Source organism: Electrophorus electricus, chromosome 25 (genome assembly GCF_013358815.1).
Source record: "Electrophorus electricus isolate fEleEle1 chromosome 25, fEleEle1.pri, whole genome shotgun sequence".
Classification (NCBI taxonomy): Eukaryota; Metazoa; Chordata; class Actinopteri; order Gymnotiformes; family Gymnotidae; genus Electrophorus; species Electrophorus electricus.
In genome coordinates this window covers 1,277,904-1,302,858 of record NC_049559.1, presented here as the reverse complement: position 1 = coordinate 1,302,858, position 24,955 = coordinate 1,277,904, and the positions used below count along the sequence as shown (strand labels likewise).

At 51.6% G+C, this 24,955-nt stretch overlaps 2 protein-coding genes across 12 annotated transcripts in view; one reads left to right on the top strand and one right to left on the bottom strand.

Moving 5' to 3' along the window:
• The window catches only part of slc49a4 (solute carrier family 49 member 4), a 29,362-nt gene extending 24,589 nt beyond the window's left edge, over positions 1-4,773 (top strand). For both annotated transcript variants that reach the window (XM_035523021.1, XM_035523020.1), the window contains one exon: positions 3,556-4,773. In XM_035523021.1, the coding sequence (XP_035378914.1) occupies positions 3,556-3,671 (116 nt within the window). In that variant the 3' untranslated portion in view covers positions 3,672-4,773. The remainder of the gene's footprint in view (positions 1-3,555) is intronic.
• Positions 4,774-13,665: 8,892 nt separating this feature from the next.
• The window catches only part of sema5ba (sema domain, seven thrombospondin repeats (type 1 and type 1-like), transmembrane domain (TM) and short cytoplasmic domain, (semaphorin) 5Ba), a 91,859-nt gene continuing 80,569 nt past the window's right edge, over positions 13,666-24,955 (bottom strand). For 7 of the 10 annotated variants that reach the window (XM_027024396.2, XM_027024394.2, XM_027024401.2 and 4 more), the window contains 6 exons: positions 24,147-24,353; positions 22,702-22,872; positions 21,296-21,430; positions 19,669-19,713; positions 18,743-18,948; positions 13,666-16,194 (listed from right to left, as the gene is read on the bottom strand). In XM_027024396.2, the coding sequence (XP_026880197.2) occupies positions 16,027-16,194; positions 18,743-18,948; positions 19,669-19,713; positions 21,296-21,430; positions 22,702-22,872; positions 24,147-24,353 (932 nt within the window). In that variant the 3' untranslated portion in view covers positions 13,666-16,026. Of the gene's footprint in view, positions 16,195-17,979; positions 18,035-18,742; positions 18,949-19,668; positions 19,714-21,295; positions 21,431-22,701; positions 22,873-24,146; positions 24,354-24,955 lie in introns of all 10 variants that reach the window. The other 3 variants (XM_027024402.2, XM_027024403.2, XM_027024405.2) reach the window with 3 other exon arrangements.

Here is a 24,955-nt window from a genome sequence, read left to right as displayed (position 1 = left end):
TTTATTGGCAATACTGTACAAAATACAATATTGCCAAAGCATTGAAAATGTTTACATTCATGTTTACATTCACAAAATAAGCAATAGTAATAATAATAATAATAATAACAACAACAACAAACGCACCAACAACAACACTAATGAGTAATGGTAGTAATAACATAACAGATAACACTCTGAATGATGTCTAGCAAGTATTAAGTCTTTAATGATGTCTAGCAAGTATTAATAAGTCTTTAATGATGTCTAGCAAGTAATAATAAGTCTTTAATGATGTCTAGCAAGTAATAATAAGTCTTTATTGATGTCTAGCAAGTATTAATAAGTCTTTATTGATGTCTAGCAAGTATTAATAAGTCTTTATTGATGTCTAGCAGTGGCATAAACAAGAACTATATATAGGAGGTAGGACTGTATGTGTGAGGTGGGGGAAGGTGTGTGTGTGAGGTAGGGGAAGGGGTGTGTGTGTGAGGTAGGGGAAGGGGTGTGTGTGTGAGGTGGGGGAAGGTGTGTGTGTGAGGTAGGGGAAGGGGTGTGTGTGAGGTGGGGGAAGGTGTGTGTGTGAGGTAGGGGAAGGGGTGTGTGTGTGAGGTAGGGGAAGGGGTGTGTGTGTGAGGTAGGGGAAGGGGTGTGTGTGTGAGGTAGGGGAAGGGGTGTGTGTGTGTGTGAGGTAGGGGAAGGGGTGTGTGTGTGTGTGAGGTAGGGGAAGGGGTGTGTGTGTGTGAGGTAGGGGAAGGGGTGTGTGTGTGTGAGGTAGGGGAAGGGGTGTGTGTGTGAGTGAGGTAGGGGAAGGGGTGTGTGTGTGTGAGGTAGGGGAAGGGGTGTGTGTGTGTGAGGTAGGGGAAGGGGTGTGTGTGTGTGTGAGGTAGGGGAAGGGGTGTGTGTGTGTGTGAGGTAGGGGAAGGGGTGTGTGTGTGTGTGAGGTAGGGGAAGGGGTGTGTGTGTGTGAGGTAGGGGAAGGGGTGTGTGTGTGTGTGTGTGAGGTAGGGGAAGGGGTGTGTGTGTGTGAGGTAGGGGAAGGGGTGTGTGTGTGTGAGGTAGGGGAAGGGGTGTGTGTGTGTGTGAGGTAGGGGAAGGGGTGTGTGTGTGTGTGTGAGGTAGGGGAAGGGGTGTGTGTGTGAGGTAGGGGAAGGGGTGTGTGTGTGTGAGGTAGGGGAAGGGGTGTGTGTGTGTGTGAGGTAGGGGAAGGGGTGTGTGTGTGAGGTAGGGGAAGGTGTGTGTGTGTGTGTGTGAGGTAGGGGAAGGGGTGTGTGTGTGAGGTAGGGGAAGGGGTGTGTGTGTGAGGTAGGGGAAGGGGTGTGTGTGTGTGAGGTAGGGGAAGGGGTGTGTGTGTGTGAGGTAGGGGAAGGGGTGTGTGTGTGTGTGAGGTAGGGGAAGGGGTGTGTGTGTGTGTGAGGTAGGGGAAGGGGTGTGTGTGTGTGAGGTAGGGGAAGGGGTGTGTGTGTGTGAGGTAGGGGAAGGGGTGTGTGTGTGTGAGGTAGGGGAAGGGGTGTGTGTGTGTGAGGTAGGGGAAGGGGTGTGTGTGTGAGGTAGGGGAAGGGGTGTGTGTGAGGTAGGGGAAGGTGGTGTGTGTGAGGTAGGGGAAGGTGTGGGTGTGTGAGGTAGGGGAAGGTGTGTGGGTGTGTGTGAGGTAGGGGAAGGTGTGTGGGTGTGTGTGAGGTAGGGGAAGGTGTGTGGGTGTGTGTGAGGTAGGGGAAGGTGTGTGGGTGTGTGTGAGGTAGGGGAAGGTGTGTGGGTGTGTGTGAGGTAGGGGAAGGTGTGTGGGTGTGTGTGAGGTAGGGGAAGGTGTGTGTGTGTGTGTGAGGTAGGGGAAGGTGTGTGTGTGTGTGTGAGGTAGGGGAAGGGGTGTGTGTGTGTGTGTGAGGTAGGGGAAGGGGTGTGTGTGTGTGTGTGGGTAGGGGAAGGGGTGTGTGTGTGTGTGTGGGTAGGGGAAGGGGTGTGTGTGTGTGTGGGTAGGGGAAGGGGTGTGTGTGTGTGTGTGGGTAGGGGAAGGGGTGTGTGTGTGTGTGTGGGTAGGGGAAGGGGTGTGTGTGTGTGTGTGGGTAGGGGAAGGGGTGTGTGTGTGTGTGTGTGTGGGTAGGGGAAGGGGTGTGTGTGTGTGTGTGTGTGTGGGTAGGGGAAGGGGTGTGTGTGAGGTAGGGGAAGGTGTGTGTGTGTGTGTGTGTGGGTAGGGGAAGGGGTGTGTGTGGGTAGGGGAAGGGGTGTGTGTGTGTGTGTGAGGTAGGGGAAGGGGTGTGTGTGTGTGTGTGGGTAGGGGAAGGGGTGTGTGTGTGTGTGTGGGTAGGGGAAGGGGTGTGTGTGTGTGTGGGTAGGGGAGGGGTGTGTGTGTGTGTGTGGGTAGGGGAAGGGGTGTGTGTGTGTGTGTGGGTAGGGGAAGGGGTGTGTGTGTGTGTGTGGGTAGGGGAAGGGGTGTGTGTGTGTGTGTGTGTGGGTAGGGGAAGGGGTGTGTGTGTGTGTGTGTGTGTGGGTAGGGGAAGGGGTGTGTGTGAGGTAGGGGAAGGTGTGTGTGTGTGTGTGTGTGGGTAGGGGAAGGGGTGTGTGTGGGTAGGGGAAGGGGTGTGTGTGTGTGTGTGTGGGTAGGGGAAGGGGTGTGTGTGTGTGTGTGTGTGGGTAGGGGAAGGGGTGTGTGTGTGTGTGTGTGTGGGTAGGGGAAGGGGTGTGTGTGAGGTAGGGGAAGGTGTGTGTGTGTGTGTGTGTGGGTAGGGGAAGGGGTGTGTGTGGGTAGGGGAAGGGGTGTGTGTGTGTGTGTGTGGGTAGGGGAAGGGGTGTGTGTGTGTGTGTGGGTAGGGGAAGGGGTGTGTGTGTGTGTGGGTAGGGGAAGGGGTGTGTGTGAGGTAGGGGAAGGTGTGTGTGTGTGTGTGTGAGGTAGGGGAAGGTGTGTGTGTGAGGTGGGGGAAGGTGTGTGTGTGTGTGTGTGAGGTAGGGGAAGGTGTGTGTGTGTGTGTGTGAGGTAGGGGAAGGGGTGCGTGTGTGTGAGGTAGGGGAAGGGGTGTGTGTGTGTGTGTGTGAGGTAGGGGAAGGGGTGCGTGTGTGTGAGGTAGGGGAAGGGGTGCGTGTGTGTGTGAGGTAGGGGAAGGGGTGCGTGTGTGTGAGGTAGGGGAAGGGGTGCGTGTGTGTGAGGTAGGGGAAGGGGTGCGTGTGTGTGGGTAGGGGAAGGTGTGTGTGTGTGTGTGTGTGGGTAGGGGAAGGTGTGTGTGTGTGTGTGTGTGGGGGGGGGAAGGTGTGTGTGTGTGTGTGTGTGTGTAGGGGAAGGTGTGTGTGTGTGTGTGTGTGGGGGGGGGAAGGTGTGTGTGTGTGTGTGTGTGTGTGTGTGTGTGTGTGTGTGTGTGTGTGTGTGTAAGGTAGGGGAGGTTTAGATGTGAGAAATGAGGAGATGGGAGGTTGGCACTGACCGTCTCAGGCAGTGACAAGTTGCTAAATATTTTGTAGCAAGGGCTGATGTTCCCTGCTCCAGGCAAGATGTGTATTTTTCATGTTGTTCTCTCTCGTTCTCTCTCTCTCTCTCTCTCTCTCTCTCTCTCTCTCTCTCTCTCTCTCTCTCTCTCCCTCTCTCAGAGCTGTCCTGGCTAAACTGGTGTGTGGCAGGTTCTTGCCTCTTCAGTCTGCTCCTGGTGATTCTCTTCAGGGAATCCTATGACCGCCTCTACCTGGATGTCTTCGTGTCTGTCTGATTGAGCCCGAGTCTCTCCCTCTGAATCGGAAGAGAAGGACTAACGTCTGCTGACGCCAGTGCACACAAATTAGACAGGCCCTTAGACGGGAAGTGCAATGTTCCTTTCCTCTCCGTGTCTCCAATCTTTCTAAATTAGTCTGCATCCTTTCTGAACGTTGTAGTTGTAAAAGGTACACGTGGGCGCATCGTGAAAGAACCGCAACCGCGAGGACCCCTGCTAGGACGCTGGTGCTGTAGACCTGTACCTGGCACGGTGGATCTTTGGCTGTGGCTCCTGTTGTGTTTTTAAATCGTCTTTGACATGAACTAATTTACTGGTGTTCTTGGTCTATAGCAGTGTAGAGAGCTCCAGCTGACTGTTGTAATGTGCATTTAATAGGAATGTTGAAGATGGTTGTTGTCTTACCTCCATGCTAAAAAGGGACAGGACCCGGGACAGAGGCCGTCCTTAAGTGGCATACGGTCTCCCCTCTGCATTTCTCATTTGAGCACCGATTGTTATGCACAATCCTCCCTTTTCCCTGGTGGGGTTTGAGAATTGTCCTCGGGTTCGATACCTGTTCAGAGCGTGTGCTCAGCGGGTGGGCTCGAGTCACCCTCTCGCCTTCAGGCTGTTTGTTCAGGACGTGCAGCTTCTGTCCTTGAACGTGTCCATGAACAGGAGGGATTTGAGATAGTACCACTGTCCGCACGGTCATACAGGTTTTTCTTTGTTTTTTTAACACCTGCTCCACACAAGAAGGTGTCGACTGTACAGGCATTTCATAAGCCATCAGTAGAGTATATATTTATATTTTGTGCCATTGTAGTTTGCAAAATGAAGTTGGTTTTGGGAAATTTTAAATGTAATTTATACACAATGATTTTTTATTTATTTGAGAGAATAAACACTAATAAACAAATGAAGAAACTTGACAAATTATACATCTGATTACAAACGGTTGTGCTACGTTTGAGGCTGTTTCAAACTTGGCATTCATAACTGCTGTAAATGTAGCGTTTCCTGTATACCAGCCAAGGTTTCGTGGAATACTTTGTCTATACAACCTCAGTGGCCAATCAGGAATAATAAAGTTTGACCATAATGTGCACAACGCTAACTTCTGTCACCTTCTGTTCGTTATTAATGACTTGAAGAACTTTTGCTTTCATCAGATGTTCTGATTAAGCCCTTTCAGTGGTCAGTTTAGAAGAGAACTGTTCATAGCAGAGCGGGGCGTTAGGCAGGGCTGTATAGCTGGTCCTCTGAAGTTTGCACAGACTTGGTTCATTTGCTGCTTATCCTTGTCTGGCAGGATTCCTGCCCAGGGCTCCTGAGAATTTCCCCGCTAGATTGCGTACATATGTCTGTCGGAGTGAATGAATGTTTAATTCAGCAAATTAGGTCTCAAAGATGCGGATTAAAAAATCCCCGGAGATGACGAGGACAAGTCTGTCTGTCTGACGGGATACTGCGGGTAATTCCGAGTGGGACTAAGCCTGCTGCAGGTTTGCATTTTTCATATCGGGCCTCAAGGACTAATTTACAGCTAACAGTGATGGAAAAAGAATTTTACTAAATCACTCTGGAGGCCATGAGGGGTGAATGTTCTGCCATTCTTCATTTATCTGGTCCACATCTCCTGCGCGGTGCTGCCCAGGGTTGTCAGAAGGCCCGGCCCGTGTACCTCTCGGGGGCAGGCCTGCGTCTAACCTGCTGTCCTTTCCATACTGCTAAAGGCTTCTGTCCTGTGCATTGTAAACGCTGCCTTAATTAACAGTGACCTGTGCTGTTTCACACCTCTCTCCTCCACTGTGATGGTTTGTGGTCTCTGCGCAGCGCTGCGTTTCCGAGCTTCGCCCCGCATCCGTTCTCCCATTACGATGTTAATCGGGGGGATTTCTGAGGATCATGGCGTTCTTGGCCATGTCTTTATTCCAGATCCTGTATATTATGTAAGCGATTTTCAGCACCTTATTTAGAAACTTGTTTATGAAGGAGTGAGTGGTGTTTTTGCCTCCACGCTGAAGGTGCCAATGCATTTGGAGTCCGCCTTGTCTGAGCGGCGGGCCGGCGTTCGGAGTCTGCCTCCTGCTGATGCGTGAAGAAGTAACCTCACCGTGACGCGTGTCCTATTGTTAAAAGTTCAGAGCTTGCTGGCGTTCTCCTCTCAGGTGCCCTACATGGAATATTCTGGTGAATGTTCCGTGTTGGAGCACATAAAGATGATATGAAACATCTCCACCCGTGTGACCGTGACCTCAGAACTGTAAGGGAAGCTATTAAGAAGTGCCATATATGTCCTTATTGTCACTGTGCGACTTGGCGTGCTTTCATCTGATAACTCAATTTCAATACCAAACCAAGAAGGTATTGATGTCTGTCTGTCCAAAATAACACTGATAAGGATCATTCAGTAATCAGTAAAAAAAACCCACTTGACTGACCCTCATATAATTATATTTTGCAATTAAGAATGAATGTATTGAAAGCATTGGTATATCACAGATCCGTTTTCTCGCAAAAATAAAGGTAAACGTATTTAGACGGAACGTGTTTAGACGGAAGGTTTCACAGCGCAAATGCGCAGTCCTGCCTTTAGATCTAGTATCCGGTTCCCCAACGGTACTTTTGTTTCGCTGCGTTTGTACACCAGCAGTAGCTACAAGATTTCTGGAAGATTATTCCTTTCAGTTGGTATTTTCATTCAGTGACTAGCAGTTTGCTAAAAGCCCTTGGTTTTGTTCTCTCTCTCGGCCAGCAGAGGTTTTTATTCTTCTTCATTTCCTCGCAGTTGTGCTCTTCACTCCCTGTTGCGCTCTGTGTTTGGTTTCCCCCTCCGACTGCAGCCTCTGGTCTTGCCGTGCGTCTCAGAATATCGTATTAGGATTAGGAGTTTCAACGGTTCAGTCTTCATTTCAGTTTATTATACGGTCCCGATTTGTTTTGAATTTGATCTTTCAACAAGCTGCGTGCTGCCAATGGTTACAGTTTGTAAAGTGCATTTGCTGTTTGCGGGTTCTGACCGGTTTACATTGTTTGTAGTTTGTCGGTTGTACCTTTTGTGTGTTGCAGTGCATTAGCGTTCTGGCTGCAGACTCGTTAGACAGCCCCTTTCAGACATAAAAGCCTGAACGTTGCTGGGGGGTTTCTGGCCGTGCTGGTAGATTGCCCCCCATGCAACACATTACAGTAACGTGTGTACATAAACCGAGATGAGAATCCCACAGTGTCGATATGCGACATCTGGCTTAGGTGGCGGGTGCCATTCTGTTTTTTCTTTTGTTCTAAATGAATTACGTTGTAAGAAAATTGGCTGGAGGTGATCCAAGTTTCTTTTATTTAAAGAAGAATGTACAGCGCAGTCGGGAGACAACTGTCACCTACCATACTGTGTCCACGTGCACGTGACTGTGTTAGAAAAGCTTTGACGTGCCGGTGTAGGGCAGCTGGGCTAATAGCACGGAGGCGAAATCTTCGCTAGGGTAAATCCATAATCCAAACATTTGCCGCACGTCTGGCGATATTCGTACCAGAACGTTTCATGGGAGTTTTAGCAGGTGTAGTCTCAACACCAGTGGATCACCTTCCCTGGCATTTTAACCACGTTCACACGCAAGCCTGGTCCCTCCAAGTTGTCTGAATGCTTTCAGATAAAACTTCGTGTGTGAAAGGGGTTACAGAAGCGAGGTGGAGATGAATATGATGGTGATGACCTAGTCCCGCCGGCGCGCGTGTGAGTGTGAGTGTGAGCAGGTTGGACGCGCGGCTGTGTGACGAGGGAGCAGGGCTTGCGCTCGCGGGTGGGTGGTGGCGTTCTCGTGCGCCTCTAAGCTGGCGTGGCTGATGTAACCACAGGAGCATCCCAGAGGCTCGGGCATTAGCAGGAAGCAGGCGTGCAGAGATGCTCGCGGTCGGCCAGCGCACCGCGGTCTTTGATCGTCCAGGTGTTTCGTTTAGATCACAGCACGCCTTCTTCCGCCGGCCACCACGCGCTGAAGGAGGCAGGTGGGTAGAATGAGCCTCGCACACTGAGCGCGCCTCACCTGCGTGCTGCGCCTCGCGGAGTCTTGGCTCAGCCTCTGGCTCATCAAAGACTCGCTCGCGTTTCTGTGGGACACCAAAGAGGGCCGGTGCCTTTGATCAGTGCATTGAGCTTTTTCTCTGCCCTCGCTGTGTGCGTATATGTGCGTGTGTGTGCGCGTGTGCCTGATCCTGAACACACACACGGCAGATGTGACACAGAGGCTCGCGCGGAGAGCGATGCGGATGCGGATGTCCCCGGCCCTTGTCTGTGGCGTGACGGGTTGGGAAGCGGCACTTTCATCTCCGCGTGTAAAAGGCTGGAGACGGCAGGTGTGTCGGCCTGCCTGCGTGGCCGTCGGGAGTGTCTCTAGTCCCCTGCCTCCATCAAGCCTGCGGACCAGAAATGCAATTCACCTCGGCGCCTCCGGCGTCGTCCGCCTCTCGCAACTCTCGGAGCGCGAGCGCAAAGGCGAGCGTGGATCGAGCGTCTGCCGGTGTCGATCCGGCCGAGGGGCGGCTCGAGCAGAGTCGGGTTGATGCGGGGTGAGCCGGCGGCGTAGCCGAGCCGTTCGCCTCCGAGGCCGAGCTGCTGTTTCCCGCTGCCCGGAATCGAGATACGTTTAGGGCAGACTCATCAATTATTTCGCGGATCTTTTTTTTTTTTTTCCACCGGCGCCGGCTCCCTCCGGAGACCAACACCTCCACTGATGTCAGAGAGCCCTGCTCCAGATTGGGCCCGACCGTTGGACCCTCCTCCGGTCCTGTGTTCCCCGTGGGACATGGCTTAAAGTTCCCATCACAGCAGGGACACGTCGGCACGGTGACGAGTCCGTCACTGAAGGCCCTCTCTGTGTTCCTCTTCTTAACCAGGTGCCTTTGGCTCAAATCAGCCTCCTGTGGCGAGGTGTCTCATCAACCCTGGACAGCAGCCAGCTGCCTCTCCAGAGCTCACACTCTCTCCTGCCATACTGGCGAGACTGTCTGAGGCCGGCGTGCCTTTACTTCCAAATTGTCTGACGCTAAAGTCCGAAAATGGAAAAACCTGCCGTCTTCCTCGCGCTAGTCCAAGATGTTCAGTAAATGTGTCCAAGTTGTTCAATAAACAATACACAGCGCGTAGATCGTTTCCTCCAGTTAGGTTTTAAACTACCTTTGTCACCTGTTTTTAAACCATCTTTGTCACCTGTCGTTAATAAATCCACAGTAGCGTGAAACACTTCAGAAACGTCCAGAATTCATTTGTCGGTTCATGCGTTAAGCTTCTCACCAGACCAGCGCTTCAGGTAACTAACTGCATCACTTTGGTTTCCCCCAACATCTGGTTTGTGAGCTACGATCAACAAATCCTTTTTTTACCACCGAAACTGTCAACACATCACATTTTGCTCAGATGTCGAGGGTTACATTTTAGTCAAAGGGGGAGGATGTGGGAAACTGCTCAAAAGCCTGCTTGAATTGTGCTTTGTGGAGCAGCTTGGTTCTGTGCTGCGTACCACTCTCGCGTCCCGCTTTTTGTGACTTTAATGCGCCAAGTGCTTTCTCCTTTGTTAAAATGCAAGATGCTTTCAAAGTTCATTTCTGTTTATATGAGGTGGCCAAAAAAAAGCTTGCGCTGCATTTTCTAACTGGGTTTTTCTAACTGGGTTTTTCTAACTGGGTGACAAACGATTTAAAGTTACCACGCGCCCCTTCTGTGACCCACACGGTGCCACGAGGCACCACGACTGCCAACGGCTCAGTTCGGTCCCGTCCCAGTATTGGCGCGTGGGACCGGGAGACCTGTTCCTAATCCTTTTAACCACATCCTTTCTGCACAACAGCAGTAGTTTGTAGCGTGCGTGATAACACGACCCAAAGAGGTCCCTTCTGAAGGTGCAAAAGACTGCACTTCCAGTCTGTAAGAGCGGAAGGTGGGAATTAAAGCAAACATGGCCACCCATCTATTTCTCTTAACCAGTCCATCCAGTTCAGGTTTTAACCAACTTCCAGTTACGGCGTATGTTTGTGTGGTATTGGGTAACTGATCCTAAAATACTAGTGTAAGATCACCTCACGTGTCAGGGGTTTTGGAGACGTTAGAGGTGTAAGAAGCTCGTTATTTTAGGCGTTCCTGTTTCTGTGTCTTCTGTCTGTCACTTGTAGGCTCCACTGATAAAATAAGGACGAAAAGCTCGTTTGTATCAAAGTAAAATGCTTAAACATTAAAACTGCTTTCTGACTAGGCTGGTTGGTACGTGAGCTTGATCCAAATCACAATTAAACTAATCCGTCACTGCCTGTCCAAACAGCGTTAGATGGAAACATTTGTATGCAGCATTTATGAGAAGAAGCGATGCCAAATTATTTGGACGTTAACATTTTCAAATTAAAATCCTCCCTACACTGCAGAGAGCATTTTAACTTTCCTTGTCAATACACTTTGTTTTTCCGCACGTTTAAAAATGGTGAGAGCACCGTTTACCTGCCTTTACCATAATGGATGCTGCAAGTCTTGGTGAGCCAGAGAAATGGACCTTAATTAAAGGTTGTTTGTTTCTCTGAGTACCGGCGATGTCGCTCTTTAGTGTTTTTCTGTGTCAGCAAAGCTCGAACCATCACTGCTATTGCCAGTCAGAACATACCTCAGCGTTTATGACCGCGGCCGGGTAGTTAAGTGGATTGAATCAAAGATAAAATGCTTGTTAAATCAATACCTCTTGAACAAATATTATCTGACGCCATCCAAATGAGTTCCTGGGACGTGCTGATTTCTGTCCTGTTTATTTTTCTACGCTCGCCGCATATAAACGGGGGCGCTCGGTGTAGTCGTTTAACATCGTTTGGCCTGCTTTTGCTTCCGTTAACGGGAAGTCTCCCGGGAAAGGCATCCTCCACCATCGGGGCCAGCCGCTTCCTGCCGGTTCTCTCCCGTCATACACCCTTAACCAATATGTGGATTAGCGCTCCCCAGGCATGCTGATGAGGAGGGATTACCCAGACACCTCTGCTGTAAGACCTCTCTCCCACTTCTCTGTCCAGGAGTGGAGATGTGGCGTCTGAGCAAAACCTCCAGCCATTAGAAAAGACAGTGTGTGTGTGTGTGTATGTGTATGTGTGTCTATATATATATATATATAGACACACACACACACACACACACTGGTAGTGCTTTCTTTGTTCCTTCATCTCCGTTCTCAAATTTTGCAAATCCACTTGGATGTGCTAATTAAACTCATTTGCATCGGCACTACCCTGTATGGCGCTCCCTTGGGTAAAAAAGCATCAAATTGCACACACAAAACATAGTGTGTTACATTAGGACTATGTACCTTTATGGAGAGTAGAAGCAACAGCATATGAATGAATAAATGAATCGCTAGTCAACTGTGCAACCGCATTAGTTTCACGTCTGTGACCACGACAGTGTTGACGGTGCCCGCTGCAGCTGCAGAGTGGGGTTTGGGAGATCCTAACGGGAAGACCTCTCACAAGATCTTGTATTTAAAATAAAATGTTTGGAAGAGTATGAAGGTTTTTGTACGCGCTACTCTGCTGCGACGTCCACGATTTCATGGTCGTGGTGGGTCGTGTCGTTTACCAGAACATGAGCTCAGCAGTGCTCAGGAAGGTTCAGCCACTCTTGAATTCCAAGTGCGTGGTTCGCTGGTTTTGCAATAAACGCAGAGAGGCAAAACATTTCCTTAGTCATTCTACACGCTGCCGCGAGCCGATCAGCAAAGTCCGGCGTAAATTCCCGGGACGGCTTACTTCCCGAACCCATTCTGTCCACCTTTGAAGAGGAGACATCTGTTTCATATTCTCAGATGCCTCCAGTTGAACAAAGACATCTGCAAAGGCATGTCCTGTTTATAATTCGCACCATCACACCATTCCACACATTCTTCACTCTTCCACTTGAATGTTTTCTTTTTCCTCACAACAGTGAAACCCAATTACTTGTCTGCACAAAAGTTGGGTTCAAACATTGTGCCACCCGACAGATATTTTTCTTTCCTTTTCGGAGCTGTGCAATCGAGATTTTACTGTGATCGAAAGCCATTTATGCCTCAGAGACATGCACCAGTGTGATCTGCTGCTGTTCTTGTATACGTGCAGCCATGTTTCCCGCCAGATCCCTCTGGAGGCTCAACACCAAAACAGAATCTGCCTTGTTCTCCCTCATCACAGGCTAACCAATAGTCCCGCGCTGCTCAGATGCGTCGTTACCCGGGTCAAGGGAGAGTCCACGGAGGAGCACGGATACGTGGAGGCGCATGGAGACTCGTGCCGTGAGTTTCATTTCCCATATCAGACCCTGGCTGCGAGAGTCGTGACTATCGGTGAAGGGGACAGACCGGACGCCCCGTAACGGCGCCTCGTGGTCGTGTGTCGTATGCTGCGTGATGCTCTCCGAGCCGAGCTTCCGATTTCGGCACGTGCCATCCGTTTGAGGGCTTCCGGGCACTAATATGTGGGGGATGTGCTGGAGAGCTGTGATTAATCTTGGACGAGCAGGGTGACGCTAAACGCCCCCAGTTGTGCCGTGCGCGGGAGAACCGGGTGGGAAAATCGTGGTCGACTCCAGCCCCGCTTGCTCGGAACCCCGGCCTACGCTGGAGATTCCGAGCGTTTCCCTGTTCGGTACATAGCGGCTGACTGCTACGGCCCCTCACCTTTCGGTAAAACCCGCTTTGAGCTCCTCTGAGCCGGCCCGGCCCCGGCCCCAGCCCGGCCCCCAGCCGAGCTGCTCCACGGATGGGGGCGCGTTTCCTATCTACTGCCTTCAGCCTTTGCTGTGCCTACCGAGTTAAGGTGGTGTCAGGATTTAGGATGTCGTCTTCTGATGTAATACACCAGCGGCAAATATTCTGGGTATGTCAGCTAGCTAGGTAACACGCTGTTGTGACTCATTCTAGCCTGGAACCTAATAGGTACATGAGACTGAATTCTTGTGCTTGAAAAGCTATCGACCTTTGCCGGTTAGTCTTGGGCCCGTGCACACTGGATCAAAAGCAGGTGCTCTCATCGCACTCTGAGCCAGGACGTCTGGGCACCGGCGGCGCATTCGGCTTCCGCTGTGGCGGTGCCGAGGAAGAGCAGTTAGACACGTTTTCAGGATGCATCACGTCTGCGCGCCAACCGCAGCTGCGGCCGTGCTTGATAGCCGTCCTCATCCCCACTGTACACACAGATGCAGGACTCAAATGCAAAAGAATGAGGTCAGTGTCAGGCTCTGCAAACAAAGACCGGGTTCATTAAGAGACTTATTTGCTGTACAGCCAATTGGATTTCATTTTAGCAATTGATAAGGTCATTTCATGTTTAAAGCCTCTACTGAAATAGCAAAAAGGTTTATTAATCTGTTGTCACTGCATGTGCTTTCCAAGACACAAAAGGGATGAGGAAAATGTGCAGTGATGGTTTTAACTTGTTTGGAGTGGCTTTGAACATGAAACCGTGACTCCGACTTGTGTTTGAATACCTGCCTGTCTGGACCGCTAGCTGCTAAGATCCTTCACATCCAGGCGTTCCAGACACCTTTACTGAAGTTCCCCTGCCGCATTTCAGCGAGTCAGATCACACGCAATCCCGGCTGCTCGCGTGATCGCCGGTGTAAATAAACCTCATGCCGTGACGCTCGCTCCATCATCTGTGGATGCGCTCAAGCCAGGCAGGCGGCGGGTTTAAGAACGAATGCCTACCGACTGAAGCCGGAACAGGATGCGCCCACAGGCGCAAAATCCGCCTGCCACCCGGAGAGCTGTCCTTTGTTGCGGCAGGAACGTGGCTGATCCGGGTGCCCCGACAGCGCAGGAGCCCGACATCCCACAGCCGGCGGCGGCCGCGAGCCGAGCCGATCCCCACGCAAACAGAAGCGGGCGGGTCGAAGCCCGTCTGGTGGCTGATGCAGAAACGCACCACCCGTGACGTGACCTACAGCAGAGCAGCTGCAACCGATAACGTTGATCGCACGCGATGCACTGGAAAATACGAGCCAGCCAAACTGTGAGTTGGCATCAGGGTTTAATATATTTTACAATGTACAATATACAAAAATATAGAGTACCAAAAAATTCACAGTGTCTAAAAGGCAGTGATTACAGTCTACATCACATATCTAACAGTACCAACAGGTCAGTTGCATAGAAGGACGCCGAGCCTCGTGGGGATGTGGCCTCGTGGGCATGTCCGCTGACTCCTTGCCTGGCCAATAGGGGACGTGCTCTGGAGAAATCACAGAGGATTCCAGGCCTGGTTGTGTAGCTGCAAAAATACCACTGCTGTTTGTTTATGTTTTGTTTTTTAATATTTTGTTTTGTATTACATGGCTTTACAGTAGTTTGGCTGTTGTTTTAACACATGCAGGCACTTCGTAACGTGATGCCCTCCAAATAGCTGAATAATTGTGTTTGAAACGCCTCTGGGACAGAAACACGGCGTGTTAAAGGGTACATATGCACCACCGTTGATGCAAACGTTGGGGGGGGGAAAAAAAGTATCGGTACGATATATCGAATTAAGCAACCCAACGAATCCGGCATGTTGCCGTGAGAGGAGCAAAAGAGGCTATAGATCGGGGCATTTAAGAGAGCTGGTTTCTGTTTTGCAGCCCAGTGCTGGAGAGGCTCCACACTGGGGCGGCGCTGAACCCACTGCTGATCCCCATCCTTACACCGGCCCTGGAGTTGGTACGCACACGGCTTCTGAACAACGTATTTTACAACTATAAGGCTTTCGAAAAAACAGTGTTAGCTTTCCCATACACATGGACATTACACTAACCTCTACGTATGGTAGTGGGGCATTAGCTATGTACAAGTACTCATGCTTAGTTGAACTAAAACGAACCACTGCCAGCATACGCTTTGACAAGCGTAATAAAAATAGCTGAGCTCTCCCAGTGCTCCTTACAAACCAAGTTCACTATAAATAATATCTCAGCCCAGTGACGATATCCATGTCCTTTTCACTTTTTAATGACGTTTGTGCATGGAATACGGAGGTCTGTGCAGTGCGTCGGGTATCGGATCCGAGGCTGATGAGGTTACATTAAAAACAGCAAAAAAAAAAAAAAAAAAAAAAAAAAAGTTCATTCCCTTTTTATGACTTATTTTTATCACATTGTAAAAAACACAACCCTATTCCTTCTTATTTTATAAAACAGACACACACAGATTCGGGTGGGAACAGGTTTGCTGTAAAAGCCTGAAGGACAAAATATGAATACTTGATAGTACAATTAATGATGTATAATGTGCCTCGTATTTTGAAAGTGATGGTTAATAACAAACGTGTCTAAATGTGAGGAAAATCACCACGACGCGTGAATACCTTAAATAAAGCCTAGTACCCGTCAACCCTACGTCATTTCAAAACAAATCGTTCTCTTTAAAATAACTTTTGAAAAACAAGGGCTGAGCTATCAGCATTTTCTACAATGTTTCTTATTAAAATATAGTCCAACCTTGTTGTATCTGATACAACCACCAAGGCAATCAGTATTCAGTAGAACGTTTTGAGGTGAGATCTGTATGTGTTCCACGGGAGAGCTGAAATCGAAGGGGGTTTGGGGAGGAGGGGTGTTGTAGCTCCAAAGCGTCCAGGCACCGGTGGCATTCCTATTCGTCCGAGCGCTGCCAGACAGGGTTTGCATTTGTTCAGCATGCTCTGCACTGGGCAAGCACTGTCTGATCAGCGTCTCACCAAGCAGGCCCGGCGTTTGCCAGTATCGTTCCATCCCAGATCTGCGCATTTCAGTGACTGGGAACCGCGGCTCGTCTCCCAAAGGCCGCGCCGCCCGACCGCGACCTGCGAGAGGAGGTTCGTTACGTCGCGCACGCGTAGAGCAGGCTCATCTTAATCTGGGCTTCACTACGCTTCCCTTTCTGGGCGCTATGACAAGGAACCGTTTGCCAGTGTCGTTTCTTTTATGCGTGTTTCTACTGGATTGGCGTGTGTGGTGTCAGATAGAAGAGAGAGGCCTACAGGTTCATTTGAACAGCACTGGCATGAAAAGCTCCTTGGTTAAGAGTCCCACGGCGATAGATGGTGAATAGCATCGTCGATATCAGTGTAGCTCCATGAGCTTATGCATTCCATGGCAGAGAGTACCATTTCAAACACTGTACTTGGTCTCTTTTTCTGTCAGACCCTGCTAGCAATGAATCAGCTGACACGCTCATATCCTCCGAGGGGTGTGGGATAGGGAGATTGCAAGGAGTCAACGGAACGTTCCAGAAGAGCACTCCCAATCGTTTAGCCCCTAGAGCTCGGCAGGTGCACGTGGCGAGAGTTTGAGAAAAGAGGCGCGGAGTGTCATCACTCCCCTGTCACCATGGAGATAGAGCTGAGGGGCGGGGCTAACGTCTCAGCTGTGGTTGTAGGTCCTACAGGGGGAGGGGGAGGAGTCTGGGCAGTAGTCGTATTTGCCCAGCGCCGTGGGGTAGTATGTGGTGGTGTAGACGTTCGTCTGCTGGAGCGGCGATGGGAAGAAGTTGGTCCTCTCATCAGGAAGAAGGTTGTTCTTGTTCAGCGTCTGTGGCGGACAGGAAAAGAGGAAAAAGAAAGGGTCAGTAAGGAGAGAGAGAGAGCGAGCGAGAGAGAGAGGGAGCGAGAGAGAGAGAGCGAGTGTGCGAGAGAGAGGGAGCGAGAGAGAGAGAGGGAGCGAGAGAGAGAGAGAGGGAGAGAGGGAGCGAGAGAGAGAGAGCGAGTGTGCGAGAGAGAGAGGGAGCGAGAGAGAGAGAGAGGGAGAGAGAGAGTGAGTGAGCGAGAGAGAGCGAGTGTGCGAGGGAGCGAGAGAGAGAGAGAGGGAGCGAGAGAGAGAGGGAGAGAGGGAGCGAGGGAGCGAGAGAGGGAGAGAGGGAGCAAGAGAGTGAGTGAGCGAGAGAGAGCGAGTGTGCGAGAGAGCGAGAGAGAGGGAGCGAGAGAGAGAGAGAGGGAGCGAGAGAGAGAGAGAGAGAGAGAGGGAGAGAGAGAGGGAGAGAGAGTGCGCGAGAGATCCAGCAGCGGAAACAGATGGTGAGCTCTCGCAGCGGTGGGGCTCGGAGATCCCGCGTGCTGTGTGCAAGGGATGGTTGAGGGTCAGAGTGCAGAGCTCCGTGCGCCACATCCAGCGAGCTCTATAAATATCACCCGGCTGACACTCGGAAGAGCAGCTGAATAATTCAGAAGCAATAGACTTTGCGGGTCATGGATGAACGTAGCGTGCGATCGCGCCGCGGCGCTCTCAAGAAATGTCATTTATCTCAGAGCTGGAAAGTGGTGGCGGGCATGTAATTGCTGTGGTGGGGAGGCTGGGACACGCTCCTGACAACAATCACCAAGAACGTGCGACATCACGAACGGCGGCTTTTGTCTGAGGCCTCACTGTGGGGCGTCTCGTGACAGCTTTCAATCAGAGCCAATCGCAGAAGCAAACGCACGCTTGTCCCGGCGCCGCAGGAGATGGCACGGGGGATGTTGGATCAGCGGCGACGTGACAGGAGTCGCGTCTAGCCGGACCTCCCGGGATAAACATCTGGGCCTTCTCGCCGCTGCTCTGCGACGCAGGCGTCGCTGGTCTAATTAAAACGCGTCTCTCCGCAGATGCCGCTCGTCATGGCTGCCGTCGAGAGCCGCCGAGCGCGGCTGGCCTGCGGTCCCCTCCCAGCCCGCTGCCGCGTGCCTTTTCAAATGCTCGCGTCACGTGTAACACGCTCGGAGGTGGCGGATTGGCGCGAGGTGCGGGGCTCAGGGCATGGGTCACCGTGGATGCAGACGGGCTGCAGAGGGGCCAGACGGGCGCTGCTAATTAGACGGCCTCCGCGATCAGTCACAATTGGCCGCGGGGCGACCGGGCCGCGCCGGCCGGCTGCTGCTTACAGAGCCTAATGGAGGCCATTAATAACGAGCTGGCGATAGCGGGCGCAACGGGCGCGGCACGCCGCTGCTAAGTGAGGCGTCACGAGGAAGACGGATAAGTGTCTCTCATCTCCCCGCCTTCGCACGCCACACAAAACAAACAACGGTCCCGGAACACCGGAAAAGCCATTATTAATGGATGTTTGATGTCTTTCCGTCTCCGCCTTCTAAGCAAGTCTCTGTCTGCCTGTGGGGGTCTTTGTTCCAAATCATGGGGGAGACACAGGGGATAAAACAGAAGGATGCACTGCTGAAAGATCTGGATCTAAGGCATTAAGCCTGTTAGGATACAGTAATGAAGTGTACAAGGCAACACTGAGTTGAGCAGTAAGAGGAAAATGAGGAAAAACTGTGGAACGGGAATAATGTATTGGAAGCAGTGTCCCGAAATGGGAACATGTGTGTACCAGCACACAGCTACCTGAGGATGGTGTGTGGGGGCGACTGATAGGGACGGACCTTTGGCTCCGTATTTCCTAGGAAACACAAACCAAACCCTTAAAAGAACCACGTGACACTGTTTCAATTTTCCAGTATGCAAGATATTTCCAGTATGCAAGGTAGGCATTTTGTAAGGAAAACCAGTACTACCCCTGCCCCAGACAGTCAACACAGACCTAACGCCGTCTAGTTAGACTGGCTCCGTGCCATTACACACACTCTGAAGGAAGGAGATTATGTCATGTATTAAACATTTCACGCTGTGTCTTCCTTTAGCATATATCCTATATCCTTAGCATATGTTTGTGTTGGTGAACCAACCCTGCCTTGAATGTAAAGTAAAAATAGAATTAGAACAAAAATAGAACAAACACAATAGCTGTTTCTAGTCGTTGTGGGATGACTATCGGGTTATTTCCCTATAACGTGTCTATAATGTGTCCTGAGCACTGGCCGCTTACACTAGCTAGTTCTGTAATGAGATCGGGATTAGGCACGGCTGTAATCTGAGCGCTAGCGGAGGCGGCGGGCAGCCTGCGCACGTGGCCAGACGCTAACGGCGGGCTAATTTAGTCCGGTGAACAGCCCAACGCGAATGAAGGATTTTTCGGTGTGGACTAAAACTGCTGTGGAGGCAGAGTTCAAATTTGATCCGCCCCTCTGCCAAAGGTGGGTAAAGAATTTGACGTGCTTCATTCGCAAGCACAGTCCGACGTCTTCTCGACGTTCAGGCCGGAGCTCACCTTGAACTCCATGGGAGTGTACTTCTCGTTCTTGGGCGTAGCATTGCCCTTGTAGTTGAGGTGGTTGGGTGTGGTTGGGTGGATGACGTCCGATTCCTGCGAGGCCTTGTGGAAGCGCTGGCAGTACACGTACACCAGGAACGACAACAGCCCCGCGCCCAGGAAACACGACACGCCGGTGGCTATCAGGTGGAGCAGAGTGAACCCTGGGAGGATGAAAACCACTGGCGTTAAATACGCTTAATGGGATGAAGGAAACATCTAGAAAACAACTTTTTTTTCTCGGTCTTTTTTCACAGACTGTTCCCTTTCAGCCTGAGCTGAAACAGTCGATCTATCAGAACTGCAGCAACAACAAAAAACCCCACTGGGGCATGTTTACTTCATCATTATCAGCTCAGTATGTCCATTAGAGTCATGATAGTGTCTGATGCAGCACTAGGAAGGTGCTGGAGTGTCAGAGTGTCTGTGCCGATGTGCAGCGCTCTGATTGGAGCAGGGGAGGAGAGCGCTTCGTGTCGCACAGCTCTGATTGGCCGGAATGCCTGTGTGGGAGTGCTGCTTTTCGGGGACGCCGGGAAACAAGGCTACCCGCGGGAGCCAGCGTGGCATGACGGGCCTCTCGGGCCTAAACAGCACCGCTGGGGCGGAGTTTCTGGGCAGGTGGAGTTGCCAGCAGGGCAAGAAGGCAGGGTGGATGCTCAGGGAAGGGACAGTGAGGGCAGTTTGCACGGAAGGAGGGGGTGTATACACACACACACACACACATGCTGGTACGCTGACACACACACATGCACATATGCAGGCACATGAACGCATGCACAACTCCATATCAGCAAACATCTACCAGCATGCATGCACACACACACAGGCCTGAAAACAGTCCTGCTGTTTTTTAAACAGGAAAAAAAAAAGTGTTTACTTACCCCCACACTGCTGGTCCCTGTCATATCCAGACGCTGGCAGGATCACTAGGAGGAGAGAGAGTCACAGTTACATGCCACCACACACACACACACACACACACACACACACACACTTCTCTCTTGGGTTGCAGCCAGAATGCCAATCACTGCTGTGCTCTGCTCACTCCACTGCAAAGCAACGTTCCTGGAACTGGGACAAGGCAAGCAGAGCAGCAACAGTAAGTGAGCAGCACCTCAGTGAGACAGAGAGAGAGACAGACCCCTGCGCTGTGAGACAGACCCCTGCGCTGTGAGACAGGCCCCTGTGTGGTGAGACAGGCCCCTGTGTGGTGAGACAGGCCCCTGTGCTATGATAGACCCCTGCGCGGTGAGACAGGCCCCTGCGCGGTGAGACAGGCCCCTGCGTGGTGAGACAGGCCCCTGTGCTATGATAGACCCCTGTGCTATGATAGACAGGCCCCTGCGCGGTGAGACAGACCCCTGCGCGGTGAGACAGACCCCTGCGCGGTGAGACAGACCCCTGCGCGGTGAGACAGACCCCTGTGCTATGATAGACCCCTGTGCGGTGAGACAGGCCCCTGTGCTATGATAGACCCCTGCGCGGTGAGACAGGCCCCTGCGCGGTGAGACAGGCGTCTGTGCTATGATAGACCCCTGTGCGGTGAGACAGGCCCCTGTGCTGAGGGTCCAACTCATGTACTTTGTCCAAGAGGAGATAATCAAGCCAAAGCATGCATGTCCAGGATTTATCAGATTATTAGGCGTTCTTCCACGTTTACAGCCCAGCAGTATTCAGATTAACATGTCCTCTGTTCTTTTTAGTTTCTTTAATTTATTTTTAAAAACAGATTTTCAATTTCATGCCTACAAAACTAATTATCGCAAAGAGCACAGGCTAGTGTACATATCCTTTACAGAGATGTGTGGTAAGGCAGATAAGGTTCAGTGATCAGATCTCACGTTCACCCAGCTGCTACTGAGTCAAGAAGACTCCATTATAATCCCAGACCTCTCGGATACGTACAAGACATGGAACGCTTCGCCCTAGCAGATGGAGACTGTTTTAACTGAGACGCCAAAATCTCCTTGATTAATTTGTGACAAAAACTGCCCTCTATCCTCTCGGTGCAGGAGACCTTGTGATTTCAAAAGCGTCTCCCAAAATTGGAGTGAAATTGGATGTGAGCCAACGCTGTGACATCACATTAATATTAATTAGGGCGTCGGATTCGCTTGGTATTCTGCACAGCTGACTCGCGTTCTCGCACGCTGGAAGCGATCGGTTCTCCACCTGGACAACTGTCTTCCCCTCGCACGGCCGCAGAGCTGAAACGGGGCACGTAAACACACGTTACAGCTCATCTATCTCGCAGCCAGCGTGATGATGTTTGGAAGGGGCTTAAAAAAACCATGTATGAACATTTAATAGACACAGTAGCAAATTAAAAAGCAACACGTTCATTTGCCGTCAAGGTAATGACCTCTGAGAACATGCAGGGATGAGTGAGATTTGGAAAATCCTTATCGGAGAAGCACACAAGGCCGTGTGTGTGTGTGTGTGTGTGTGTGTGTGTGTGTGTGTGTGTGTGTGTGTGGGCGTGCATGCGTGTTGATGCTGAACTCTCACCTGGAATCTCGTTGCAGTCTCTGTACTCCGTGCTGTTACCCGTGCACAGCGTTCCGTGCGACCCACACGCTCGCGTGCGCACCTGAAGCCCCGTGTCGTCGCACGCTGACCACACGCTCCACGCCATCCAGCCTCCTGCGCGGACACAAGCCGTCACAAACGAGCTCTACGGGAGCTTGCGCGCCGTTTCCCACTGGCCCCGACGCAAATGATCACCAAGGAGACTCTCGCAGCAGACGTGGCCCAAGATGTTTGCCTGGGAGGTACTCGGAAGGAAACGTATGTGCGCGTCTGTTTGTTGGGCAAATTGAATAAACAGATAAATGTGTTGTTTGTCGTCTCTACACTGTTGGCACGTTTGGGACTCGCAGGGAACCCACATTCCAGAGCCTGCGGAGAGATCCGATTAAATGAAATTAAATGAAATTAACTGATGTGAGGAATCCAGGGCCTCCTCGTTTAAGACTGATGCTAAGCAGTGTGGGTAATAATTGTTTAGTCCATCTCTGTTGAATCGCCTCGATCGAGTGTTGGTGGAGGGAGGGTTGGGGGGTTAAGAGCCAAGGTCCGTGGCCCTGGAGGGCTGAGGCGGCCTAATCTACACGCTGCACGCCACCCTGCCTTCGGGATACGTTCTCCTGGCAGGCCATCTCTAACTGAGCCTTTCATCTGCAGAGCTGGAGGAGGGGGTCAGACTTGCCTCTGATTGAACAGGATGTGCAGGTGTGTGTGTGCAGGTGTGTGTGTGCTTTTTTTTTTTTGCAGACTTTCGATACTGTAGCGAAGAAAAACTACTTTTCTCTGTCATCAAGGGTTTCCTGTTGATTGACAGTAAAAACAAACAAGCAAAAAAAGTTGCAGAATTGGGTTCTTACACGGCGTTCCGGCCACGAGGAGCGAAGAAGAGGATGAAATGAACAGACTACAAACGGGAGAGGCGCGGTGCTCGTTAACGCCGAGAGAGCTGCTCTTGTTTATGTTTTGGGGAGCGTGTGCCATTCACACATGATTCAGGACAGGTTTGCCTCATTAATATTCAAGCTTCTTAAGAGAGAGGTTGTGCTGCTTTTGCATGGTGAAGGCCTGGTTCTGGCTGCACCTGCGTCACACCTCCGAGTAGGGCCGTGTTTCTGACGTGTTAACATGGTTTCTCACAGGTCTCTGCTCCCAGTTCCATCATGATCGTCTGCTTAGCCGGTCAAGCTTCGCCACTCGGACAGACGGCGCATTTCTTAGCTACGATGAGACAGGCAGGGATGGACAGAAAGAAGACAGCAGGGTGGGCAGGTACCAAACGGGGATCTGATCTTGTGCATACAGACAGAGAGCTCTACGTGGATAGACTAGTCCAGACAGTTGGCTAGCAGCAGTTGGTCCGAGCCAGCAGCCCTGGGGGCGGATCTTACCCTGGCAGGTGTGCGTGTTGCACAGCGCCTCCTCTGTATGCAGGCCGATGCAGATGTCGCCTCCGTGGGCCGGCGCCGGGCTGCTGCACGTACGCGTCCGCTGGTAGTGCCCGCCGCCACAGGGCGCCGAACACTGCGACCATGGCGACCAGCAAGACCAGGCGCCCTTCACTGTGCAGACCAAACGCACGCACAGACCGACACGACACGCACGCGCACAGACACACACATACGCAGACACACAGGCACAGGACGATCAGGCAGGCGGGAAGGCACGGGACAACGGGATGCGACGCAGAACACACGCAGCGCGACCACAGGACGCACACCGGACGACACACACGACAGAGGCATGGGTCAGAAACAGCCACAGAGCAAAACACGGCAAGCAAACGCGTGCTGTGGGGACATCAGAGGGTTCGGGGTTGCTGGGGGGTGGAGCCGGAGAAGCAGCACACGTAGGGCGGGTGGCGGGTGGATAGGATCTGCACAGACACCCGCTTGCCTGAGTGAAAAAGTCTCGCTTTCTTGCTACTTCCTTTCCGCTTAGAGGCTGTTGCCACCCACTGCTGATGTTTCATCAGCTCCGTGCGAGGGGGCAGCGGAAAACTCTATTTCCCCTGGAGGATTACAGCGGTAAACTGGGCCGTGACGGCCTGCAGGGCTGTGAGGAGCTGCCCCTCACCGTGAGCCCCGCCGCACGACACACACAGAGGGAGGGGCCAAAGCACACACCCCAAGCCGTAAACATGAGGAAGGGTCGACATAGTCACAAACATGGCGTGCAACTCTTAACGCAACGCTGACTAACACGCAGTTTCCTCTACTTATTCTCACCTCGGATCCTTCATCTCGCTCCTCTCAATCGTTACAAATAAATATTTAGATTTAGATTTATTTGGCAGGTGGTTGTTGATATGACCTGGCCTCCAGCTTAAACGTTGCTCTCATCTGCCTAATCCACGTACTGTGCCGTCTCAACACGTGCTCAGGGCCAGTCATTGAAACTCAGGCCGAGAAAGCGGTGATCAGGGGAAGAGGAGAATTACTGAGGCGTTTCATACCGATCTGTCTGAATTAGTCATCCGATCTGTAAGTTGTATGATGCCTGAAACGCTCCGCGATGGCACTAGCAGGGCAGGAAGGGCTCTCCACACCAGCTCTGGGTCCCACCGGAAAGCCTCAGCTATCCATTAGCTAATGAAATCGGTAATCCACTTGACACTTCCTAATGGACTTACCAGCTGTTTTCCCATTTGGGAAAATGTTCGCTGTTCTGCCAACCTGACTTTGAGAGTGTGTGTGTGTGTGTGTCTAGGGTCATGTACTTAGATCATGTATTTAATGCTAACAGAGCGGGAAAACAGACTTTGTTTTTGACAAAAAAAATATTGTCTAAATTTGGACAATGGAAACACCCTACAAAGGTAGTGTGTGTGTGTTACCTGGGCAGGACTGGGGATTGCAGTCCTGGTACTCAACAGCTGATCCTCTGCAGACAGGTGTGGAGGTCTTGCCATCACTGCAGGTGCGTTTGCGCACGCGGTAACCTTTGGCACACTCCTGACTGCACGCAGACCACGTCTCCCACGACGACCAGCCGGAACCCGTGAGCCGGACACCGGGGATGCGGAGGAGTTCGTCTACCAGAGCTGTGGAGCACAGATCCCCGCGTGCGTCAACGGCTGAACACAGCGAGGGGCTAGACGGGAACGATGAACCTGCTCTCTGCACCAATCAGCAGACCAGAATAAAGACCCGACAGGCTAACGTCAGCGTTGGCGTTACACCCGACCTCTGCTGGCAAGGTTAAGCTCCGTTTTAAAGGGCTAAATTACAAACCTCACCCTGTAACCCTTCCATTCCAGTGCGTCACACACGCGGGGCTTCCGAGCGGGTCCTCTCGCTCCCCGAGCGACAATGACCGCGCAAGCACTTTTTGACACAGGAAATGGAATCCGTGTTTACTGTCGGCCCTGGACTCTGCGTTCTGCTGAAGTCAGGTGCGCGAGCACGTGAGAGCGCATGAGCTCTGCTCACTCACCGTGCGTGTCTCTCCCCGGGGGACCCGTGTGCTACCTAAAAAACGATGATATCAGCGTGGTGCGTCGCGCGCCACTTTGAGAAGGCTGGCTTTGCTGACGCGTGTGTGAGTGTGTGTCTTGTGTGAGTGTGTGTGTGTGGTACCTGTGTGTGTGTGTGCGTGCGTGTGTGCGTGCGTGTGTGCGTGCGTGTGTGTGTGCGTGTGTGTGTG